The sequence below is a fragment of the Phodopus roborovskii genome, unplaced genomic scaffold (genome assembly GCF_943737965.1).
Source record: "Phodopus roborovskii unplaced genomic scaffold, PHOROB, whole genome shotgun sequence".
Lineage (NCBI taxonomy): Eukaryota > Metazoa > Chordata > Mammalia > Rodentia > Cricetidae > Phodopus > Phodopus roborovskii.
In genome coordinates, this window is record NW_026126460.1 from 16,301,946 (window position 1) to 16,321,817 (window position 19,872).

At 36.6% G+C, this 19,872-nt stretch overlaps 1 protein-coding gene across 1 annotated transcript in view; it reads left to right on the forward strand.

Moving 5' to 3' along the window:
* The window catches only part of Spag16 (sperm associated antigen 16), a 766,492-nt gene that overhangs the window by 21,596 nt on the left and 725,024 nt on the right, over positions 1-19,872 (forward strand). Inside the window, exons 4-5 of the mRNA XM_051190419.1 lie at positions 4,083-4,201; positions 8,533-8,670. Coding sequence (XP_051046376.1) covers positions 4,083-4,201; positions 8,533-8,670 — 257 coding nt within the window. The remainder of the gene's footprint in view (positions 1-4,082; positions 4,202-8,532; positions 8,671-19,872) is intronic.

Below are 19,872 nucleotides of genomic sequence, written 5' to 3' on the forward strand. Positions count from 1 at the left end.
GAACGAATCAACAGGTCTCTTCATTTTTTCCTTTGCTTTTTAGTTCACTATATTGTATTGAAGGGGAGAGCTTATTTCTTTATAGTCCTTCCTAGGACCTAATCTTACTCTTGCTTCAGCACTTTTGTAATTGCTGAAGCTGTGTCTGCTTTTGATCTAGGATTGTGCTCACATACCCCTTAATCCAGCGCTAATACAAGTTTGGAAGGACACAGTCCTTACTGGTGAAATTTTGAAAGCTCAAATCTCTGAAAACCACAATTTCTGTTAGGAAAAAGGATGTTATAAGAGAGATGGAGAGCTAAATTATGAGGATGGAAGTAGTGAAATTTTGGTTATTCAAAGGATATTTGCTGTCTTACTGTTTCTGTTGCAGTGATAAAACACTGGCAAAAGCAAATTGGAAAGAAAATTTATTTTAGCTGACAGTACTACATCACAGTTCATTACTTAGGGAAGTCGGGGCAAGAACTCAAACAGGCCAGGACAGGAACTGATGTAGAGGTCATGGAGGAATGAATGCTACTCAGTGGCTTGCTCAACCCGTTTTCTTGTAACATCCAGGAACACCAGCACAAGGTTGGCATTACTCAATATGAGTTCTGAATATTCAATGGGCTTTTCTAGCCTAAAGTCTAAATGCGACCACAATCTCCACAATAAATCTGTTTTGTCACAACCCTTCCCTGTTTCCAGTACCAATTTCTGTTTTGTTTAGGGTTTCTACTACTGTGATAAAACTTGACCAAAAGAAACTTAAGGTGGAAAAGGCTTATTTAACAGCTTGTATTCCAATCATCCAGGAATGTCAAAACTGACACAAGACAGGAACCTGGAGGCAGGGGCTAATGAAGAAGCCATGGAGGAGTGCTGCTTACTTGCTTGCTCTCATGGCTTACTCAACCTGCTTTCTTAAACTATGTGGGATCACCCACTCAAGGGTAACACCACCTTTTTTTTTTTTTTTTTTTTTTTTGGGTTGAACTCACCCATATCAATCATTAGTTAAGAAAATGCCCCACAGGCTTGTCCACTGGCCAATCTTGTAGTGAATTTTCCTCAATTGATGTTCTTTCTTCCCAAATCACCCTAGTCTGTGTCAGGTTGACATAAAAACTAGCCAACGCATTTGTTCAGTTACTTAATCATGTACTAATTCTATCCCTTCATACATTATTCCATGCTGCTTTCAAACAGCTCACTTCATCAGAAAACACATTTCTGGAAGGGTTAGCCATCTTTGAATATTAGCTGCTTGTAGTAGTGGAAATTTATCCAGCATTACAAGGCACATCATCACATGGTGAACTATTCTTGTAGAGGATTTGGCTGCTGAGGAACATGGATGCTGATTTACTGCCCAATGAGGCAGAACTAGTGCATACTTCTTTAGCAGATGTATCATGGGTTCTAATTGGTCTCAATAATTAAAAACCCTGAGTCTGATATGGGGTAAATGCTGAAAGATCAGAGAAGCAGAACAGTCAGCCACTAGTTCCTACCTCTACTGAGTCCTCAGACCGAATGGATGATTCTGTTTCTCGGAATCCTCAGACAATGTAATGAGTTCCTGTCTCCACCCATCTTCTATCCCTCTCTCTGCCCAGCCATATTCCTTCCTGTCTCATTCTCCATAGTCCTGGGATTAAAGGTGTGAGCCACCATGGCCTGACTCTGTTTCTCTTTTAGACTGGGTCAATCTCTTGTAGCCAGGGCTGCTTTAAACTCACAAATATCCACCTGCCTCTACCTGCTGAGTGCTGGGATTAAAGGTGTATGCCACCACTGCCTGGCCTCTATGGCTAACTAGTGTCTAGCTCCTTAGGCAAGCTTTATTTGTTAAAGCACAAACAAAATATCACCACAAGATGGTGCTTTAAGAGCTATCATTTCTTTCCTAGAACACATTTACTTATTTCTGTATAGTACCTGGAGAAAATGAAGCATTTTATAAATTACTATTTGTAGATTGGTGGACTTTGCAGAATAAAATAGATTAAAATGAATCACCAAGTCATAACAATAGATTTAAAATTAGGTGCAATCAAGGCCTCTAAGAACAAACTGGAAAAAGTCATCAGCAGTGTTTGTTTTTCCTTCTTCAGCCCAGCATGTTTTCAGAAATGTTAGAGGGGTAGATTGGCTACATGATATGGTACAAGAAAACTTTCATTTAAAAATGGGTCATTTGTTTGCATCAGCATTTCTTCTTGATGATGAAATTCTAGGTATATATGCCTGAAGAAGCCAGTCCACTTACTGCTTGGTTTGAAAATATTCATGTGAATAGCCCCCCACCTGAAGACAATTACACAGTGGTGTTGCTGTCCACTATTAGTTGTGTTTATGCTGGGTTTGTGGTTTGGATGTGAGTGCATGCTGATTGGGTTCCCAGTGTCCAAAGCTTAGGAGATGCAAAAATGGAGTTGGGGATATTCATCTTGGAACACAGTGCATTTTAGGAAAAAAATAAAGGAAAGCCACACAGAAGGAGAATGTGAATGCACTTTCTGAGGAGTCATGCCATAAAGGATAGAGAGAGAGCAGATATTTATAGTGCAAGGTCTCAAATACAGTTAATGTTTGCAGATGTGCGGGCACTCTAAAGGACTGAGTATTTGTAGTTGCCCACAATTTACTTTTCTATTACGTCTATATCTTGAAGTTTGTTACTAGTCTTTTTATTTCACAGTTTTAATTGTTATATTTTACAATTCACTCTCCAATGTATCTCATTTTCACCCAGTTTCCATTAATGGAGGTATAATTGTGTAAAGTCTTTTGGAAGGCTAATGCATTTATGCATTAAAAAATACCAAAAAATAAGACTCTGTCCAGGTGGTGGTGGCACTTTCCTTTAATCCTAGCACTTGGGAGGCAGAGGCAGGCTGATCTCAGTGAGTGAGTTCAAGACCAGTTTCTCTACAGCTTGTTCCAGGACAGCCAGGAATGTTACACAGAGAAAATCTATCTGGAAAAAATCAGACTCTGTAAACATGTTATAGCATTGATGTTTGGAATGTGAACCCTGTGCTTGTACACATTATTTCAAAGTCTCAGTAAATAAAAGGATGTCTTCTGTAGGTCTGTGAATGTAACATTTCTTCAGGTCTTAGCCCAGTAGTTGATCACATCTTGTGTTGGTGACTCAACTTGTCTTTTACAGATGTCTTTAAAAACCATAGGGGCTAGACTTTGCAATTCAGATAACTTCACTTGTAAAGTTCAGCTCATCTGACTCCTCGTTGTGAGACACTTCTGTGCCTTTTATACTGACCTTTTTCCCGATAAACATGCTTTGTCTGTTCATAAGGAATACCCACACAAGTGCTGTTATTATATCCAAAATGTCATACTGATGAAATATGTAATATTGCCTATTTTGTTGAATGAGTGTTATGTATTTTTATATTTCATAAATATGTCTCCTTAAAGAATATAAACAAGTGAATCAGACACTTAAGATCTTTTTAAAACAGAATTTTGTTTTGAGATTTTGATTTTGATCCTTTGAGAACTTAGAGTAAGACTTTTGATCTTTCATCATTTCGGTATCTGGGTTTGCATCTTTGTGGTTGTGACCCAAGTCCCACTCTTTCAAGGAAACCTTCCTCTATGACAGTTCTTACATAGTACACTACTCTACACATACTTTCCTTCCTCTGTGAGAGTTCTTACATAGTACACCTCTCTTAACATATACTTACCATAAAGGGGATTTCCCCATCTTCAAGACTCTGCCCTTATATTCCTAGATACTTACTATTAATTTTCAGAGTATGTGGGATACATACATGCATGTGTATTCACATGTGTGCGTGGACACACACACACACACACACACACACACACACAAACTAGTTATCCATATTTTGTTTCTATCCACTTAACTATTACATTGGGAATAGAAATGTTAGAAATGTTTTGTTTCACCAATGCTTTATTCCTAGTCATTTAAACCGACCATGGTACATAATATTTAAGAAAAAGTTATTACAAGATGAGTAAGTGAACAGTCTACCCATTTTCTTCATTAAAATATTGATGTTTACAGAATAAATAATTGTACATTTGAATTTCAGGAGCAGAAAACAGTTCTTCCTTCAAGGCATGTAGTGCATGAAGCCATAGAAGACTTTCTCTGTAATTTCCTGATCAAAATGGAAATGACCAGAACCTTGAACTGCTTTCAAGCTGAATGGTAAACCATTATGTGGATATGTAGGTCTCTGGAAATATTAGCACATTTTCTTACAAGGCTTTGCATTAATAAGTACTTTGGTTTCTTTTACTGATGAAAAAAAAGGCTTATATGGGAGTCAGTTCAAGTTATTATGTTATTTACAGTTGTTATGGTGGGGACGTCAAGGCAGATGGTCACATTGCATATGCAGCTAGGAAGCATAGGCCATTGACTGAATGCGTGTTTGTAGTACTCAGCTCACTTTCTCCATTTTATACCATCCAGCGTCCAACACTATAGGTGGGTTCTGGGTATTGAACTCAGATAGCCAGGTGTGTGTGGTAGTCAGATTTAGCCATTGAACCACCTTGCCATGCTCCAAATATATTCTTAACAAGTAGGTGATTGCAATAATACCAAGTTATCATTCTGATTCATGAGATGAAATTTCAGGAAACTATAATAGTATTGGGATATAAGGTGTTCCCAAGACACATACCCATTTAGCATTATGTTATAATCAAAAGGTAAAACTTATCAATACATATTTATTAACTATATCTATATAATTAATATATGTATATTTAAATATATATACATATACATATATATATATACATACACACATACATACATACGTACATACATACATACACACATACACACACACATAAAATGTTTTTCAAGACAGGGTTTCTCTGTACTGCTTTGAAGCCTGTCCTGGAACTAGCTCTGCAGACCAGGCTGGCCTTGAACTCACAGAGAGATCTGCTTGCCTCTGCCTCCTGAGTGCCAGGATTAAAGGCATGCACCACCAACGCCTGGCTACGACTTAATAATATTTTGGTTCAACTAATTTTGTTTCAGTTTCTAGCTGCTGTTTTGTAGTTATTCCTATTCTGGATAATTTTCTTTTTTTACAAAAAGTATTTTGAATTTGAACAGTAACTGTTACCTATGCTGCATATAGTAGGACTTTAATTTGAGAATAGTGGATACACTAAAGTTTTAATTAATGTGTGAAATATGACTTCCTATGTAGCTCATGTTGGCCTCTTACTTAGCTTCCTAAGTACTTAAGATTCAGCCAACCGTTTTGACTGAATGCATTTTTAGTGCAGAAAAACAAACCCCAAAGAATATGGAATTACTGTGAATTCATGTTCTCTAACAAAAGTAGCCATCGATACTGGATTGTTGTGAGGTTGTGCTAAAAAAAAATACTTCACAACAAAAATCTTGGCAGTAATATTTGATTCTGTTCTTTGAGTTTTCAAACAATAAATGAAGTACATTTTTTAACTCTAGGTCAGAAATGTATGACCTGGGAGCCCTACTTCTTGTTTGTAAATAAACTGTTATTGAAATAAAGCCATGATATCTTGTAGGCATTGAAATCACTATATATTTTCATAAAAGCAAAATTAATTGGTTGCAACAGAGCCTGTCAACAGCAAAGCAGAAAACAGGTTTCACAAGTTCTAAATGATTACTATTCCAGAGTTCCTAACTAAAGTCCTGAGATGATTTTCTGTGATATGTCTATATATACTACATATTTTACACAATTATATATATGTATATGATATGCATGTCATAGTGGTAGAAATTTGTTTATGGAGCATTGAAATGCCTCCATTGAAAGTTTGCTCAAAGCTATTCTTTTATACATACTAATATATAAAGTTAATTGATGCTGCAGGACAAAACTAAAAGGGTTAAAATGAGAAAATGGCAGTGTAACTTTGAAATCCCTTAACTTCCCTCGCTGCAAGCATGTCTAGTCACTCAGATGTTTGCGTTGTCATCACCAACCTCTAACTTGAAGCACAGTGTTCTTCTTCCTTCGCTACTGACTTCTGTATCATCTTGGGTACTCTTCAGTTTGCCTCTGTTCGTACCATTTCCCTGAAGGGTAATAAGACATGGAATTATTTATAGCATTTCATTACTAACTTAATTTGTTCCCAATTTAAGAGATAATAAATTAGTGTATAGTCCTTTAACTTATGAGCAAAAATAAATGCTACAACTTTTGGTCAATAAAGTTCGGTGTACTGTAATGACTCAGGTGTGAACAATATAGTTACAACTTCTTTTAACTGACTAAGATCAGAATTAAGACTAACTCTGAAACAATCCCTCACATTGCTTATTGTGTGTACAAAGTGTTTGTATAGTGTAACTACATACAAATTCTCAGTGAATCCCAGGCAGCTACTTATTCCTCATCATTTAAACCTACTGATGTTTTTTCAGTTAGTGAGGAATTGGCTTCTGGGTATGTGACATGTAAATATCTCCCTATCACCATTAAATTAAACACAGGACTGTCATGACTCTTAGTGTGATAATTCTTACAATTTCCAATATGCCAGATTTGAGCAATTAAATATATGCAGATAGGTTTATGTACTAAGAGATGCAAAAGTCAGCCTTCTAGGAGAATATTTAGATTAAAAACATTAGTGCAAATAGTAATTACACTACTTAAATTTACATGGCATAAAATAGTTGATATCTTAGAGCAATTGTTTGAGAATTGACTTTGTATCATTTTTATTAGTAGTCTACTCATGCACCATCTACTCATTTTCACCAACAACTGTATGTGGCAGGTATCCACTAACATATCTTCATTTCATGGATGAAGAAATGGGCTTAGAGAGGATGGAAAATCTGCCTCAGTAAATGTTACAAAGTCACAGCCAGTAAGTGGCAAAGTCATCCAGGCCAGACTGATCTTAAGCCCTACTCTCTTAACTTCAATTCTTGGCTAGAGACTGGGCAAGCTTACCACGTGTCTTGATTTAAAGCTTAGATTTGCGTGTTTTCCATTTTGCAATTACAAAGCCAGTACTAACTTCTTCAACTTAGCATTAACTGTGTCAATGCCTTTTTATTCTAGCAAGAAAATACAAGTTCCATACCTCCAGCCCTCCCTCTTTCCCACCTTCTGGTCCTTCCTCAGGCTGTCTTTCTCTTCTGCCTTGATACTGAACCACATAAGTGGTCCTCTGAGGCACACTCTTCCTGCTAGAATCCAACCCCTTTGCCTATTCAAAGTCACTTTTGCATTTGTTGGGTTTTCCCTGTGTTGGAATGTTACCATCAGCACACAGGTGCGCAGTAGTATTTGACATAGGAGTTCCCTGGGGAAACTCCCTGGTTCTTCTTCCTGTTGAAGTTCATCTTGATTTCCCAGTCTCTCCCTTATTGGCACATTTTCCTGACAGTTTGTTGTACTTTTCTTATTTACTACTCACATCGACTCTAGTTTGGTTTTCATCTTTTCTATCACTGAAACTTTTTAAAAGTGACTTTCACATTCCACTGATTGTTCCAAACTCTGTCAGCATTCATTTCTTCCATTAGCATTCATTTCTTCCTTCTTAGGACTTTTTCTTCACTTGACCCTTGGGCACTATTCTCTATAACTGCTCTAGCTGTAGATTCTTTGGGTAGTGTTTGCTTCCTCCACCTCATCCCAGCTCTGAAACAATGAAGAAATCCCGGGTATCTTTTATTTTATGTCATTTCACTACCTTAACTAGACTGTCCTCGTGTCATGACTATAAAACATCATTTATATACTGATGAAATGCAAAGTTTAAGTTGCCTGCTTTCACTTTCCCTTGAACTGTGTATACCCATCATTTATCTTCAAATGAATGTCTGCTGGGCACACTAAATTTGCACACCCCTTCCCCCCATATTCCCATGGTCTCATCTTGATTCAGAGTTAAAAAAAAATTAACACTGGCTACTTGTTTTGGTTCTGACATTTCTCAGCATCTCATTTGTTCATTTTGTTGGCTTCAGCTCCTATTATTGTACAGATTCTGGCCTTAGCTTTTTCTTTTTCAATCTGGACATGTCTATGTCTCTGGGTCTTTGCATTTCCCTTCTGCCAACCTTAGGTGCTCCTCTTCTGTAACCCACCTGACATCATCCCTCCTTCCTTAAGGTCTCTGCTGGAGTCTCTGTCACTCATGCTTGTCAGTCATGGCTGCTCAGTACAAAATAGTACAAACACCTGCAATTCTCTCAGCTTCCCAGAACATGTTACAATCTCTGCTAGACTAGAACTTCCTTGAGTGTAAGGACTGAGACAATTTTGACATCTTTACTAGTAACTAGATGTGTTCAACATAGATGGCCCATTGTATTTAAAAAAGGCATGATTAACTGACATTTTATCTTAATAATATATTAATACTGGTTTAACTTATAAATAGAATATATCAACTAATTTATACCAAATTCCCTCAGGCTGACATTTTGAATTACTCACAGTCATTTTTAAAATTAGGAAACGGAGATAAACCCTTTTGTTTGATTTATCCTAGGTATGAGTTAATACAGAAGGGAGGGACTAACCTCAGAGCACTCGGGAATGTCCCAGATGTCTACAGCCAGGTGATGCTTCTAGAAGGCGAGAACAAAAATCTGAAGAAAGATTTGAAACACTTCAGACAGGCAGCTGAGTATGTCAATATTACATTTCTCTTTTTATTTAGGCTAAGTAAAAACTAAAAATGGATTAAGTTGACACATGCAATGTTGTATTTGAGGAATTGAATACTGAATCACTGGATCATGTTTAGGTTCTGGTTGTAAGGATGTGAAAAGCTTCCCAAATGAGTGAACTGAGCAGGTGGCTGGAGGTCCTTCCAAGTACAGCTCATCATGTACATGCACAGTCATTTTCTTATGTGTGTGATAATGCTTTGTGGTTTGCCAAATTTTCTGTTGTGTAGACAATAATGAAATTAATAGAAACAGTGGAAGGAAAAATGGGACCAATGTGTTCTCAGTAGGCGAATTTCAGTATTTTAAAATTCCTCACAGTAATAAATAGTGTTAGCTAAGTACTTTGGGTGGTAACAATGGCATTGCTCGGATGAGACAGGCAATGCACATATAGGGAGGGAGGCACATGGGGCCTTTAAGGATCTTCTAAGTTTTCTGTTCACTTAAAGGTTTCCTTAAAGATATTATATTAAAAAAGGAAATATCAACATCCATAGTCTCACTCTTCCCAAGTTGCCAATCATCTACTACAATATTTGTTTTCCCAGTGTGTATGCATAATTTTTAAATGAAAACTTCAATGATGCAAATGTCATATTTATTAACTTACATTTCAGTCAAAATAAGTAGAAACATTTTTACTTTATTTTATTTATATTTTTAATTAACATACATTTTATTCTAAAATCTTAAAACCATCCCAGAAGAGACACCCTTGTTTTGTAATGTCAAGGCACAGATGAGAATCTTAACAACTAGCAAGCAGTCTTCAAGTAGAGTTTTCTCTGCCTTTTCATCTCCCTGAAATTAATGGAAGAAATTTTCAGAGAACTAGCCAAAATGTTTTGGACAAAGAACTAGGTGTGTTATTTATTGACTTGGGAAGAATCTACTCATGTCAAATAGTGTCATGTGGAAAAACCAGCCTTTAACTCTAGACTAGAATTCATGCTTTATTTGCCCATTATTATATAATAAATTCTCTGTTAAGTACATTAACACAACAATTAGAGTAATAATAGGACTACCTTGTGGAAGCTTACTATTTTAATACATACTAAAAATAACTACAGATATATATGACTTTGTGTTGCCAAGTAAAGAAATATACTATATAGCCTTTACTTTAAAAAGGCAGCAATTAATTAAATAGTTTCTCCACTCCTTGACTCGTCTCATGTGCACCTGTGGCAATGCTCAGCTGCGTATACACATCTCATCTTTTCCTTGTAGAATTTTATGTCTTACAAAGATTTGTGTGATTATCCACAAGGCTATGCAGCTAGAGCCATTTTCACTTTGTTCAGTTCACAAAGGCTTTACCTTCTGTATCTCTGCCTGCTGTGACTTTGAATAAACAGTTTGGCCAATGGTTACTTGATATAGAACATTCCTCATAGTGCTGTCTGGAACAGTTTCTTTCCTCATCTCCTTTGAGTTATTGCTTTCATTTGCTAATTTGCTTTTGAGTAGACATAGGCATTTAAGGCAATGTGTTTTACTCCAGTCACACTAAGTAATCATTGTTGATGACAGGGTATTTATTGAATAGTGTACTAAAAATTGTAATTGAAATTATGTAAGCTTTTACTCATGCAAATTGTTATTTTAATGTTAAAAGAAGTCATAATTAATTAAAACAGGCATCACTCAAAAGAAATGTTTCTTTGCATTTGTTGAACTGTCAAAGTATAGTTTTACCCTCAGTAGTTTCTGGTTATTGCTTGACTCTGACTCAGTGGTATTTATAGTCTAGCAAGAAGTATAGCAGACTGCAAACTACTTATTTGCTTTATACTTCCTTTCATGTAAATTTGAAGGAAAGCCTGTGGGCCCTTAGAAGATGCCTGCTGCTTACTGAGTGATCTTCAGCCCGGTGTGTTTCTTTACAATGGTTTGTTGAAGTAGTCACTGTAGTCTGTTTCTTCTGAAATAGTGTCAGGAAAAGAATGTTATTTTGTATTCTCCAGAAATAGTATTCATATACGTTTGTTTCAAAATTTAATCTTTTGAGCCTAGATTTTTCTATAAGACTTATGAGAATATTTGTGTTAAACATGAGGTTCTCTTTGTGGAATTTGCTCAAATGCTTACCTTTTTAGGATTTGTCTGTTCTCTAAAGGCTGGGTAATCATATACAAACTAATATTAGGTGGAGAGAGTCAGCTTACAGACATGTCATATGACATCCTTGATCAAACAGTTGGCATTTAATGATGCATTAATTAAAATTAAGGACTAGGTATGGCCACATGTGCACCCATAACCTAGTGCTGTGGTGGTGCTGGGGAGATAGGAGGATTGCTGGGGAGACAGCATGACTTCCAGTCTCGCTATGGGTTCCCATAGCGAGTAAAGAACAGATCTTATGAGACAAAGGCATAGAGATAGAGGGACATTTATTGTCCTTCTCTGGTACCTGTGCCATATACCACATGTAAAAGAATACACCATGGAAGAGGAATGCTATGGCAACATCAATGGATTTAGAAACATCATGACACACACACATTAGTGGAACTATGGGTGATTCCCGAAAGATCAAACTGAGCATGAAATTTATTTAATGTGGGTAGCACCATCCCACAGGCTGGGATCCTAGACTGAATAAAGAGGAGAAAGTGAGCTTTTATCTCTCACTGCATCCTGCCTGTGTACAGTGCGATGAGTCACTTCACATTCTTGCCTTCCTTTTCTTCACTGACTATAGTAGTATACCTGCAGGTGTTTAATCACTGACATCAGAAAAGTAACCAATGTAGAACATGGGCACTGAGAAGTGGAGCCATGCTGTAAAAAAATATGACCATGTGGTCATTAGGCCTTTGGAGCTGGTTTGTAAGAGAAACATAGAGGACTTTGGATCTCTGGCCCCAAGAAGGCCTAGAATATGATAAATAGAGGTTAGTAAACAATTCCATAGGGAGGCTGAAAGACCTGAGTGTTGAGAGATACAGATAGTAGAGCAAAGCTCATGAGATTAAGAGGAGAACTCCATGGGAACACAGTAGAGTCTATTTATTTTACATTTTGACAAAGAATCTGGTTGTATTTTGTCTGAATCATAAGTAATGAACTTGCTTGAGAAGAAATATCAAGACAGTGTAGCATTTGAACTGTACCATACTTACTGCCGACTGATGTCATTCAGGCTACTTTCTGACCTGGCATCAGATAGATACATCATCCACATGATACTAGTTTTAAGCATGAAATACACAAAAGTCAAATGGCCATAGAGGTTTTCACCATGGTGTCAGAAAGTCTGAGTTCAGGCAGTATGTGGCAGAGACATATTTCCTGCAAGGAATATGATTTTATATGGTTTGCAGTTCAAAGATTATCTTGAGTTTCAGAAGAAAGTTTAAAGTTTGCATTTTTGAACAACAACGTGACCACTATAAATTGTGGGAAATTTAGAGATGTACTAAATAATTTTGCATTGTGTGATGAAAATAAGACTTTAAGGAACAGAGATATAATGCTATAATTTAATGTGATGAGCTTGGGTGATATGTTGACAAAGTGTGAAGTTGTGGGGAGGCTAGTCTTTATTGTCAAGTTGACTGGATTTAGAATCACTATGTATATCTATAGGATTATTTCCAAAAGTGTTTAATGGAGGAGGGAAGTCTTGCCTGAGTTTGAGTAGCAGTGTCCCATGGGATAGGATCTTGGACTGAATCAAAAGGAAAAAATGTGTTAAGCTTTCATCTCTCCCTGCTTCCTGACTAAAGAAATAGTGTGATCATCTTGCTCTCACTTCTCTGCTGATATAGGAACAAAAGTTCAAAATGTGAACCCAAATGTGAACTCTCTGTTTCTTAAGTTACGTTAGGCACATCTTTTTGAGAAAAAGAATTAACACAAAGGAAAACATTTGCCAGTCATGTAACTGATAAAATGTTAATATTTAGTATATATACATTATATATATATACATATACATATATATATATATATATATATATATATATATTTATGTCAATAGTAAGCAAAAACAATGTCATCAAGGCAAAAAAGTAAGAACCTGTCTAAAAATGGACAATATTCTACTAGGGGTCTCTTGGAAGGAGACAAATAATGGGGACAGGTTTATGAAGTTCAGTGCCACTAATCATCATGAAAATGCATATTGAAACCAAACCAGAAATTACCTAATACTTTTAAAGATGGCCATTATAAACAACAATACCAGCAACAAACCAAAAACCAGTGATTTCAAGTGTTGGCTGGAATGTAGAATTAGAAACTTTTACACTGTTGGTAGAAATACAAAATGAGATAATCACATTGGAAGACAATAAAGAATATCCTCATGTAGACAGAACCATTTACATAAAATATAGTAATCTTCCAAAGAATTCAAATCAGGATTCCAAATAATAATTAGCATTCCTTTTTTCACATTTAATAATAGCTAAGATATGCAAACTACCTAAATGTCCATTGACTTATTAATGGGCAAAAAATGTGATGTATATTGTACAATTGCATAATACTACCCTGAATTCCAGAGAATCCAGAGTAGTAACCATCACACTACTGAAACCATCATTTCAAAAGAAGGAAATTCTGCAATGTATGGTAACACAAATAAACTTTGAGGACATACTCTAAGATAAGTGATCCAGACATGCACAAACAGTGTTATACTACATATTATAATAATATGAATATATATGACAGTCAGAATCATCAGAGTCAACAATAGTGTATTACACACTTAAAATTTTAAAGACTAGATCTGGGGAGATGGTTCAGTTCGTAAAGTGCGTAAAGTGCTTACTGTGCAAGCATATCAACCTGAGTTTTAATCCAAAGCACTCCTAGAAGGCCAGGCACAGCTGGTTGTGACTGTTATCTCAGCATTAGGGAGACAGAGATTGTGGAACTCTGGGTTTTACTGACCTGCCCACCTAAATGAATCAGCAGGTCAATCTAGTAAGAGACCCTGCCTCAAAATAGTTGGAGAGTGATTGAAGACAACAAGTCAGAATTGACCTCTGACCTTCACCACACACAAACACATACACACACATACACATGCACAAGTACACATTCACAAATACATATATACGTACATACATATGCACAAAAAGCATACATGTAAAATAGTTTAGAGTGTATGTTGTATTTTTTGGTAAATTTTAAATTTAAATTCCAGTTCCCACACCCTCCCGTGCTTCCCTAATCCCCCCTAACAACCCTTATCCCATCCCCTTTCTGCTCCCCAGGGAGGGCAAGGCCTTCCATGGAGAGTCTTCAGAGTCTATCACATCATTTGGAGCAGGGCCTAGGACCTCCCCCATGTGTCTGGGCTGAGGGAGTGTCCCTCTATGTGGAATGGGCTCCCAAAGTCCATTCGTATACTAGGGATAAATACTGATTCACTACCAGAGGCCCCATAGACTGCTCAGTCCTCCTAACTAACACCTACATTCAGGTAATCTGGGTTGGTCTTGTGCTGGTATCCTCGCTATCAAACTGGAGTCCAAGGGCTCCCCCTTGTTCAGGTCAGGTGATTCTCTGGGTTTCTCCAGCCTGGTCTTGACCCTTTTGCTCATCACTCCTCCCTCTCTGCAACTGGATTCCAGCAGTTCAGCTCAGTCTGCTTTTGCTTCCATCAGCTACTGGATGAGGACTCTAGGATGGCATATAAGGTAATCATCGATCTCATTGTTGGGGAAGGGCATTTAAGGTAGCCTCTCCACTATTGCTTAGATTGTTAGTTGGGGTCATCCTTATAGATCTCTAGACATTTCCCTAGTGCCAGATTTCTCCTAAAACCTGGGATTGACAAGTAAAACAAGCTTGTTTCAAATTAAAATTATATATATATATATAATTATATATATATATAATATATATATATATATATGTGTATACACACATATATATACACACACAGAAACTGCATATGTGTATATATATATACACACGCACACACACATATACATGTATATATGTGCTCTCCTCTCTATTATGATATCTCTTTTCTTGCTCTCCTCTATTCTTTCCCTGACTCAGCCTTTCTGCTCCCTCATGCCTACTCTCCCCTCCTCTTCCTAGTAACTCTCCCCACCTCATGCTCCCAATTTTCTAGGGAGATCTTGTCCCTTTCCCCTTCTCCAGGGGACCATGTATGTCTTTCTTAGGGTCCTCCTTGTTTCCTAGCTTTTCTGGAGGTGTGTATTGTAGGCTGGCAATCCTCTTGCTCTATGTCTAAAATCCATATATGAGTGAGCACATACCATATTTTTCTTTTCATGACTGGGTTACCTCACTCAGGATGGTTTCTTCTAGTTCCATCCATTTGCCTGTGAAATTCAAGATTCCATTTTTTTTAAGTTGAGTAGTACTCCATTGTATAAATGTACCACAATTTCTGCTTCTATTGTGTGGAGCACTTTGAGGAATATTGGTTTTAGATGCTCTTTGAATTTCTGGTAGCATTCTGCACTGAAGCCATCTGGCCCTGGGCTTTTTTTTTGGTTGGGAGACTTTTAATGACTGCTTCTATTTCATTAGGGGTTATAGGTTTATTTAAGTTTCTGATTTTGTTAATTTGCTTATTCTCTCTGCCTTTTGGTTAGCTTGGATAGAAGTTTATCAATCTTGTTGATTATCTTGAAGAATCAACTCTTTGTTACATTGATTCATTGTATTGTTTTCCCAATTTCCACTTTATTGACTTTAGCCCTCAATTTGATTATTTCCTGGAGTGACTACTCTTCTGTGGTGAGTTTGCTTGTTTTTGTTCCAGAGCTTTCAGTTGTGCTATTAATTCTCTAATGTGACTATTCTTCAGTGTCTTCATGTGGGCACTTAGTGCTATGAACTTTCCTCTTAGTACTGCTTTCAAAATGTCCCATAAGTTTGGGTATTTGTGTCTTAATTCTCATTGAATTCCAGGAAGTATTTAATTTTTTCCTTAATTTCTTCCTTGACCCAGGAATGCTGCAATTGCACATTGTTCAATGTCCATGGGTTTGTATGGTTTCTGCAATTTGTGTTGTTGAAGTCTAACTTTAAAGCATGGTGGCCTGATAAGATACATGTGGTTATTCCAATTTTTTTTATACCTAATTAAGGTTTGCTATATTGCTGAGTATATTGTCCATTTTAGAGAAGGTTCCACGTGGCGCTGAGAAAAAGTTATATTGTTCTGTGTTTTGATGGAATGTCTATAAATGTCTGTTAAACCCAATTGGGTCATGGATTTTGTAAGTGCTTTGATTCTTTGTTAAGTTTCTGTCTGGTGGACCTGTCTTGTATTGAGAGTGTAGTGTTGAAATCTCCCACTACAAGTGTGTGAGATTTTATGTGTGATTTGAGTTTTAGTAATGTTTCTTTTACAAATGTGGGTGTCTTTATATTTGGGACATAAGTGTTCAGAATTGAGCCTTCATCTTTATGGATTTCTCCTGTGATGAATAATAAATCCCCTTTTTCATCTCTTTTGATTGATTTTAGTTTAAAGTCTAATTTGTTAGGTATTAGGATTGCTACACCCCCTTGTTTCTTTTGTCCATTTGATTGGAAAATCTTTTGCCAACCCTTAACTATGAGGTAATGTCTGTCTTTGAAGTTGAGGTGTGTTTCTTGCATGTAGCAGAAGGATGGATTCTGTCTGTGTATCCATTCAGTTAGCCTGTGCCTTTTTATAGGCTAGTTAAGACCATTAATATTGAGGAATACTAATGACCATTGATTGCTAATTCTTCTTTGTTTTGGATTTGTTGTTGGTGGTGCTATTATGTGTGGATTTTCCCCCATTTTTCTTTTGGCTTTTGGCAAAGTAGGATTATTTATTGCTTATGTTTTTGTGGGTGTAGTGGACTTCCTTGGGTTGGAGTTTTTATTCCAGAACTGTATGTAGAGATGGATTAGTTGATAAATATTGTTTAAATCTGGTTTTGTCATAGAATATCTTGGTTTCTCCATCTATATTGATTGAAAGCTTTGCTGGGTATAGTAGTCTGGGTTGGCATTCATGATCTTTTATTGTTGGTAGATTATCTATCCAGGACTTTCTGGCCTTCAGAGTTTCCATGGAGAAGTCAGGTGTAATTCTGATAGGTTTGCCTTTATATGTTACTTGGCCGTTTTCATTTGCTGCTCTTAATATTCTTTCTTTATTCTGTATGTTTTGTGTTTTGATTATTATGTAGCAAGGGAACTTTTTTGTGGTCCCCTTTATTTGGTGTTCTGTAAGCTTCCTGTACTTTCATTGGCATGCCTTTCTTTAGGTTGGGAATGGTTTCTTCTATGATTTTGTTGAAAATATTTTCTGCACCTTTGAGTTGGGTTTCTTTACCATCTTCTATACCTATTATTCTTATATTTGGCCTTTTCACAGTGTCTCATATTTCCTGTATATTTTGTGTTAGGGATTTTTTGGAGTTAAGATTTCCTTTGGTTGATGAATCAATTTCTCCTAGTATATCTTCAATGCCTTATATTCTCTCCATTTCTTGTATTCTGTTGGTTATGCTTGCTTGAATCTACAGTTCCTGATCATTTACCCAGATTCCTATTTCCAGCATTCCCTCACACTTTTTTTTTAATTGTCTCTATTTCAGTTTTCAAACCTTGTACTGTTTGAATTGTTTCTTGCAATTTTTGGTCATCTTTCTTCCATTTCTTTAAAGGGTTTTCTCATTTCCTCTTAGGGTCTCTATTATCTTCATGAAGTTGTTTTTAGAGTTGGTCTCTTCTGCTTCATCTGTGTTGGGATGTTCAGGTCTTGCTGGTTTGGTGTCCCTATACTCTGTGGGCATCATATTGATCTTTCTGTTGTTGGCTATTCTTATACTGTCATCTACCCATTTCTTCCTGTGTATACTGGTGGGGTCTCTCCCCCCTCCTGGTGGGTATGGGACCAAGGTTGTCTTCTGGTCCTTGCAAGCAGCAGGTCCAATAATTTGATGGTTCTCCTCTTCCAGTAGGTGGAGGTGGGACTCTGTATCAGTTGGTCTGCTGAGATGGGTTACCCTGTTTACATTCCCCAATCCTCAGTAGGCTCCTAGCAGGGCACTGGAAGGAAGGCTTCTTCCATGGCTGGAGGTGGGACCAGGACTCTGGCAGACTCTGGACAGACCAGTCCACCTGGATGGGCTCCCCTGTGCATTTACAGGCTCCAGGCCTCAGGAGGCTCTGAGCAGGGCCCCAGAATGCAGCTATGCTGTATTTTTTTTTTATCATAGCAAAAAGTAAATAGTAGAATGTAAAGAATCATATGGGCCTATCAGATATTTTTTAACTCTTACTAACTTTCATGATTCTTATTTCATTGAGTCTCCAAGTCTAACCTATGCCATTTTTTATCATTATTTTATGATTCTTCTTATGACTTACACAGAAAAACTGACAAATATTAGCCTCATATATTTGACAAATTGATGATTATTAAGTCTGAACACCCATGTCAGTTCAGAACTTAAACATCTCCAGAAATGTCTCTTCTCTTTTATCCTCTTGAGTAACAATCATTGTTTTGACCCTTTCTATCTTGGATTGATTATATATGTTTAAAAAACATCAGCGTTGGTGAAATGGATCATCGAGGAAAAGATGTTTGCTATGCAAAAATGTACATGGCATCTGATCCTGGGAACACAAAGGCAGAAGAAGTGAACAGACACCACAAATTTGTTCCTTGACCTCAACATATATGGCATACCACATACACCCTCTCCTTTGTGTATATTATATGCACACACATACATACAATAGATTAAAAACAAAAACATAAGATGGAATTGCAGAATATTTTTGTGTGTGCTTGTTTGATATCTCATATTCACCCTAAAGTCTATATAATATAGCTATGATTCTGGGTTCATCAGAAATATCAGTGGTTTATTTAGTGGTTTATAATGGTTTGTTATAGTGGTTATGATGGTTTGGTCAGGCTTGTTTCACTGTTCATTCCAACAGTTGGTTATTATGAGTATAACTGCTGTTGTATTCATGTACATGTCCTTTGTGGGAATGTGGATTCAGTGTTTTTGAATAAAATCTTAGGAGTGGAATTTCTGGGCCTATTTGATGGATGTTTTTCATTATAAGGAACCACAGTTCACTATTCAACATTGAATTTGGGCTTCGTTAGTTTCTCACTCACAGTGTGTAAGGATTCTAGTTGCCCCGGCCTGAAAGTATTGATAATCTTTTCTACTTTAGCCTTTTAGAGATTTGGTTGTGGAAGGTTGTGCATATGTGATTTCCTAAGAACAGGTGATAATAAACACAGTGTTTTCTGCTTATTGCTGCTTTGGTATTTTTGTTATTGTTATGCCCTTTTGGTTTTTTAAACCAATTGCCTAATTTTAATTAGGTTGTTTATCTTGCTGTTGAACTTTGTGATTTTTTTTTCTATTTGAGATATAAACACTTTCAATATTATGAGTATTTTCCCCTAGGTTGTCACTTGACATTATATTTTATTACTATTATCTTTTAAAAGATTTATTTAAAAATTTATGTGTATATCTTCATGCCTGTGGTCTCCTACCTTTGTTCTTTTCCAAAATACCTTGGTTATTTCTGGATTCTTTGTCTTTTCATGTTAAATCTTTCAGTTTTATAATTTCCATAGAAAAACACAGATGAGCTTGAGACTGTCTTTGAAGACAGATCTTGTCTGTGGCATCTCTGTGTGTGTACATATACATACATCTTTTGGGGGGAGAATGATTGATGCCTTGATGAGTCTTCTCTTTGCATGGCACTATCTATAGTTATTTCAGTTTATTTAATAGTAACTACTTATGAAATATCTTGCAATGGATACTTTTCCCATTGAATTAACACCAGTGGGCTTCATGTACTGAAGGATGGATTTTCCTGACCATTGTGTCCTGGGCCTGTCATTGTGCGTTAGCTTTAGTTGGTGCTTATGTGATTGTGTTACTATCATTTAGGTTCATTGTTAGCTGTTAATAATTTTAGAGTACTTTTTTTGGCTTTGTAACACTTTTGGGAATTATCTTTGTTTCCTTTCTGTGATGGGAATCTAAGTCATATTTAGCCAAGCGTACTCTTGCTCCATTTAGAGGGTTGTTTTGCATTTCTGAACCTTGACACTAAGGAAATATAACAGACCTGATAGAATGTATAAAGAATCTCAAATATATGATGGAAAATAATAC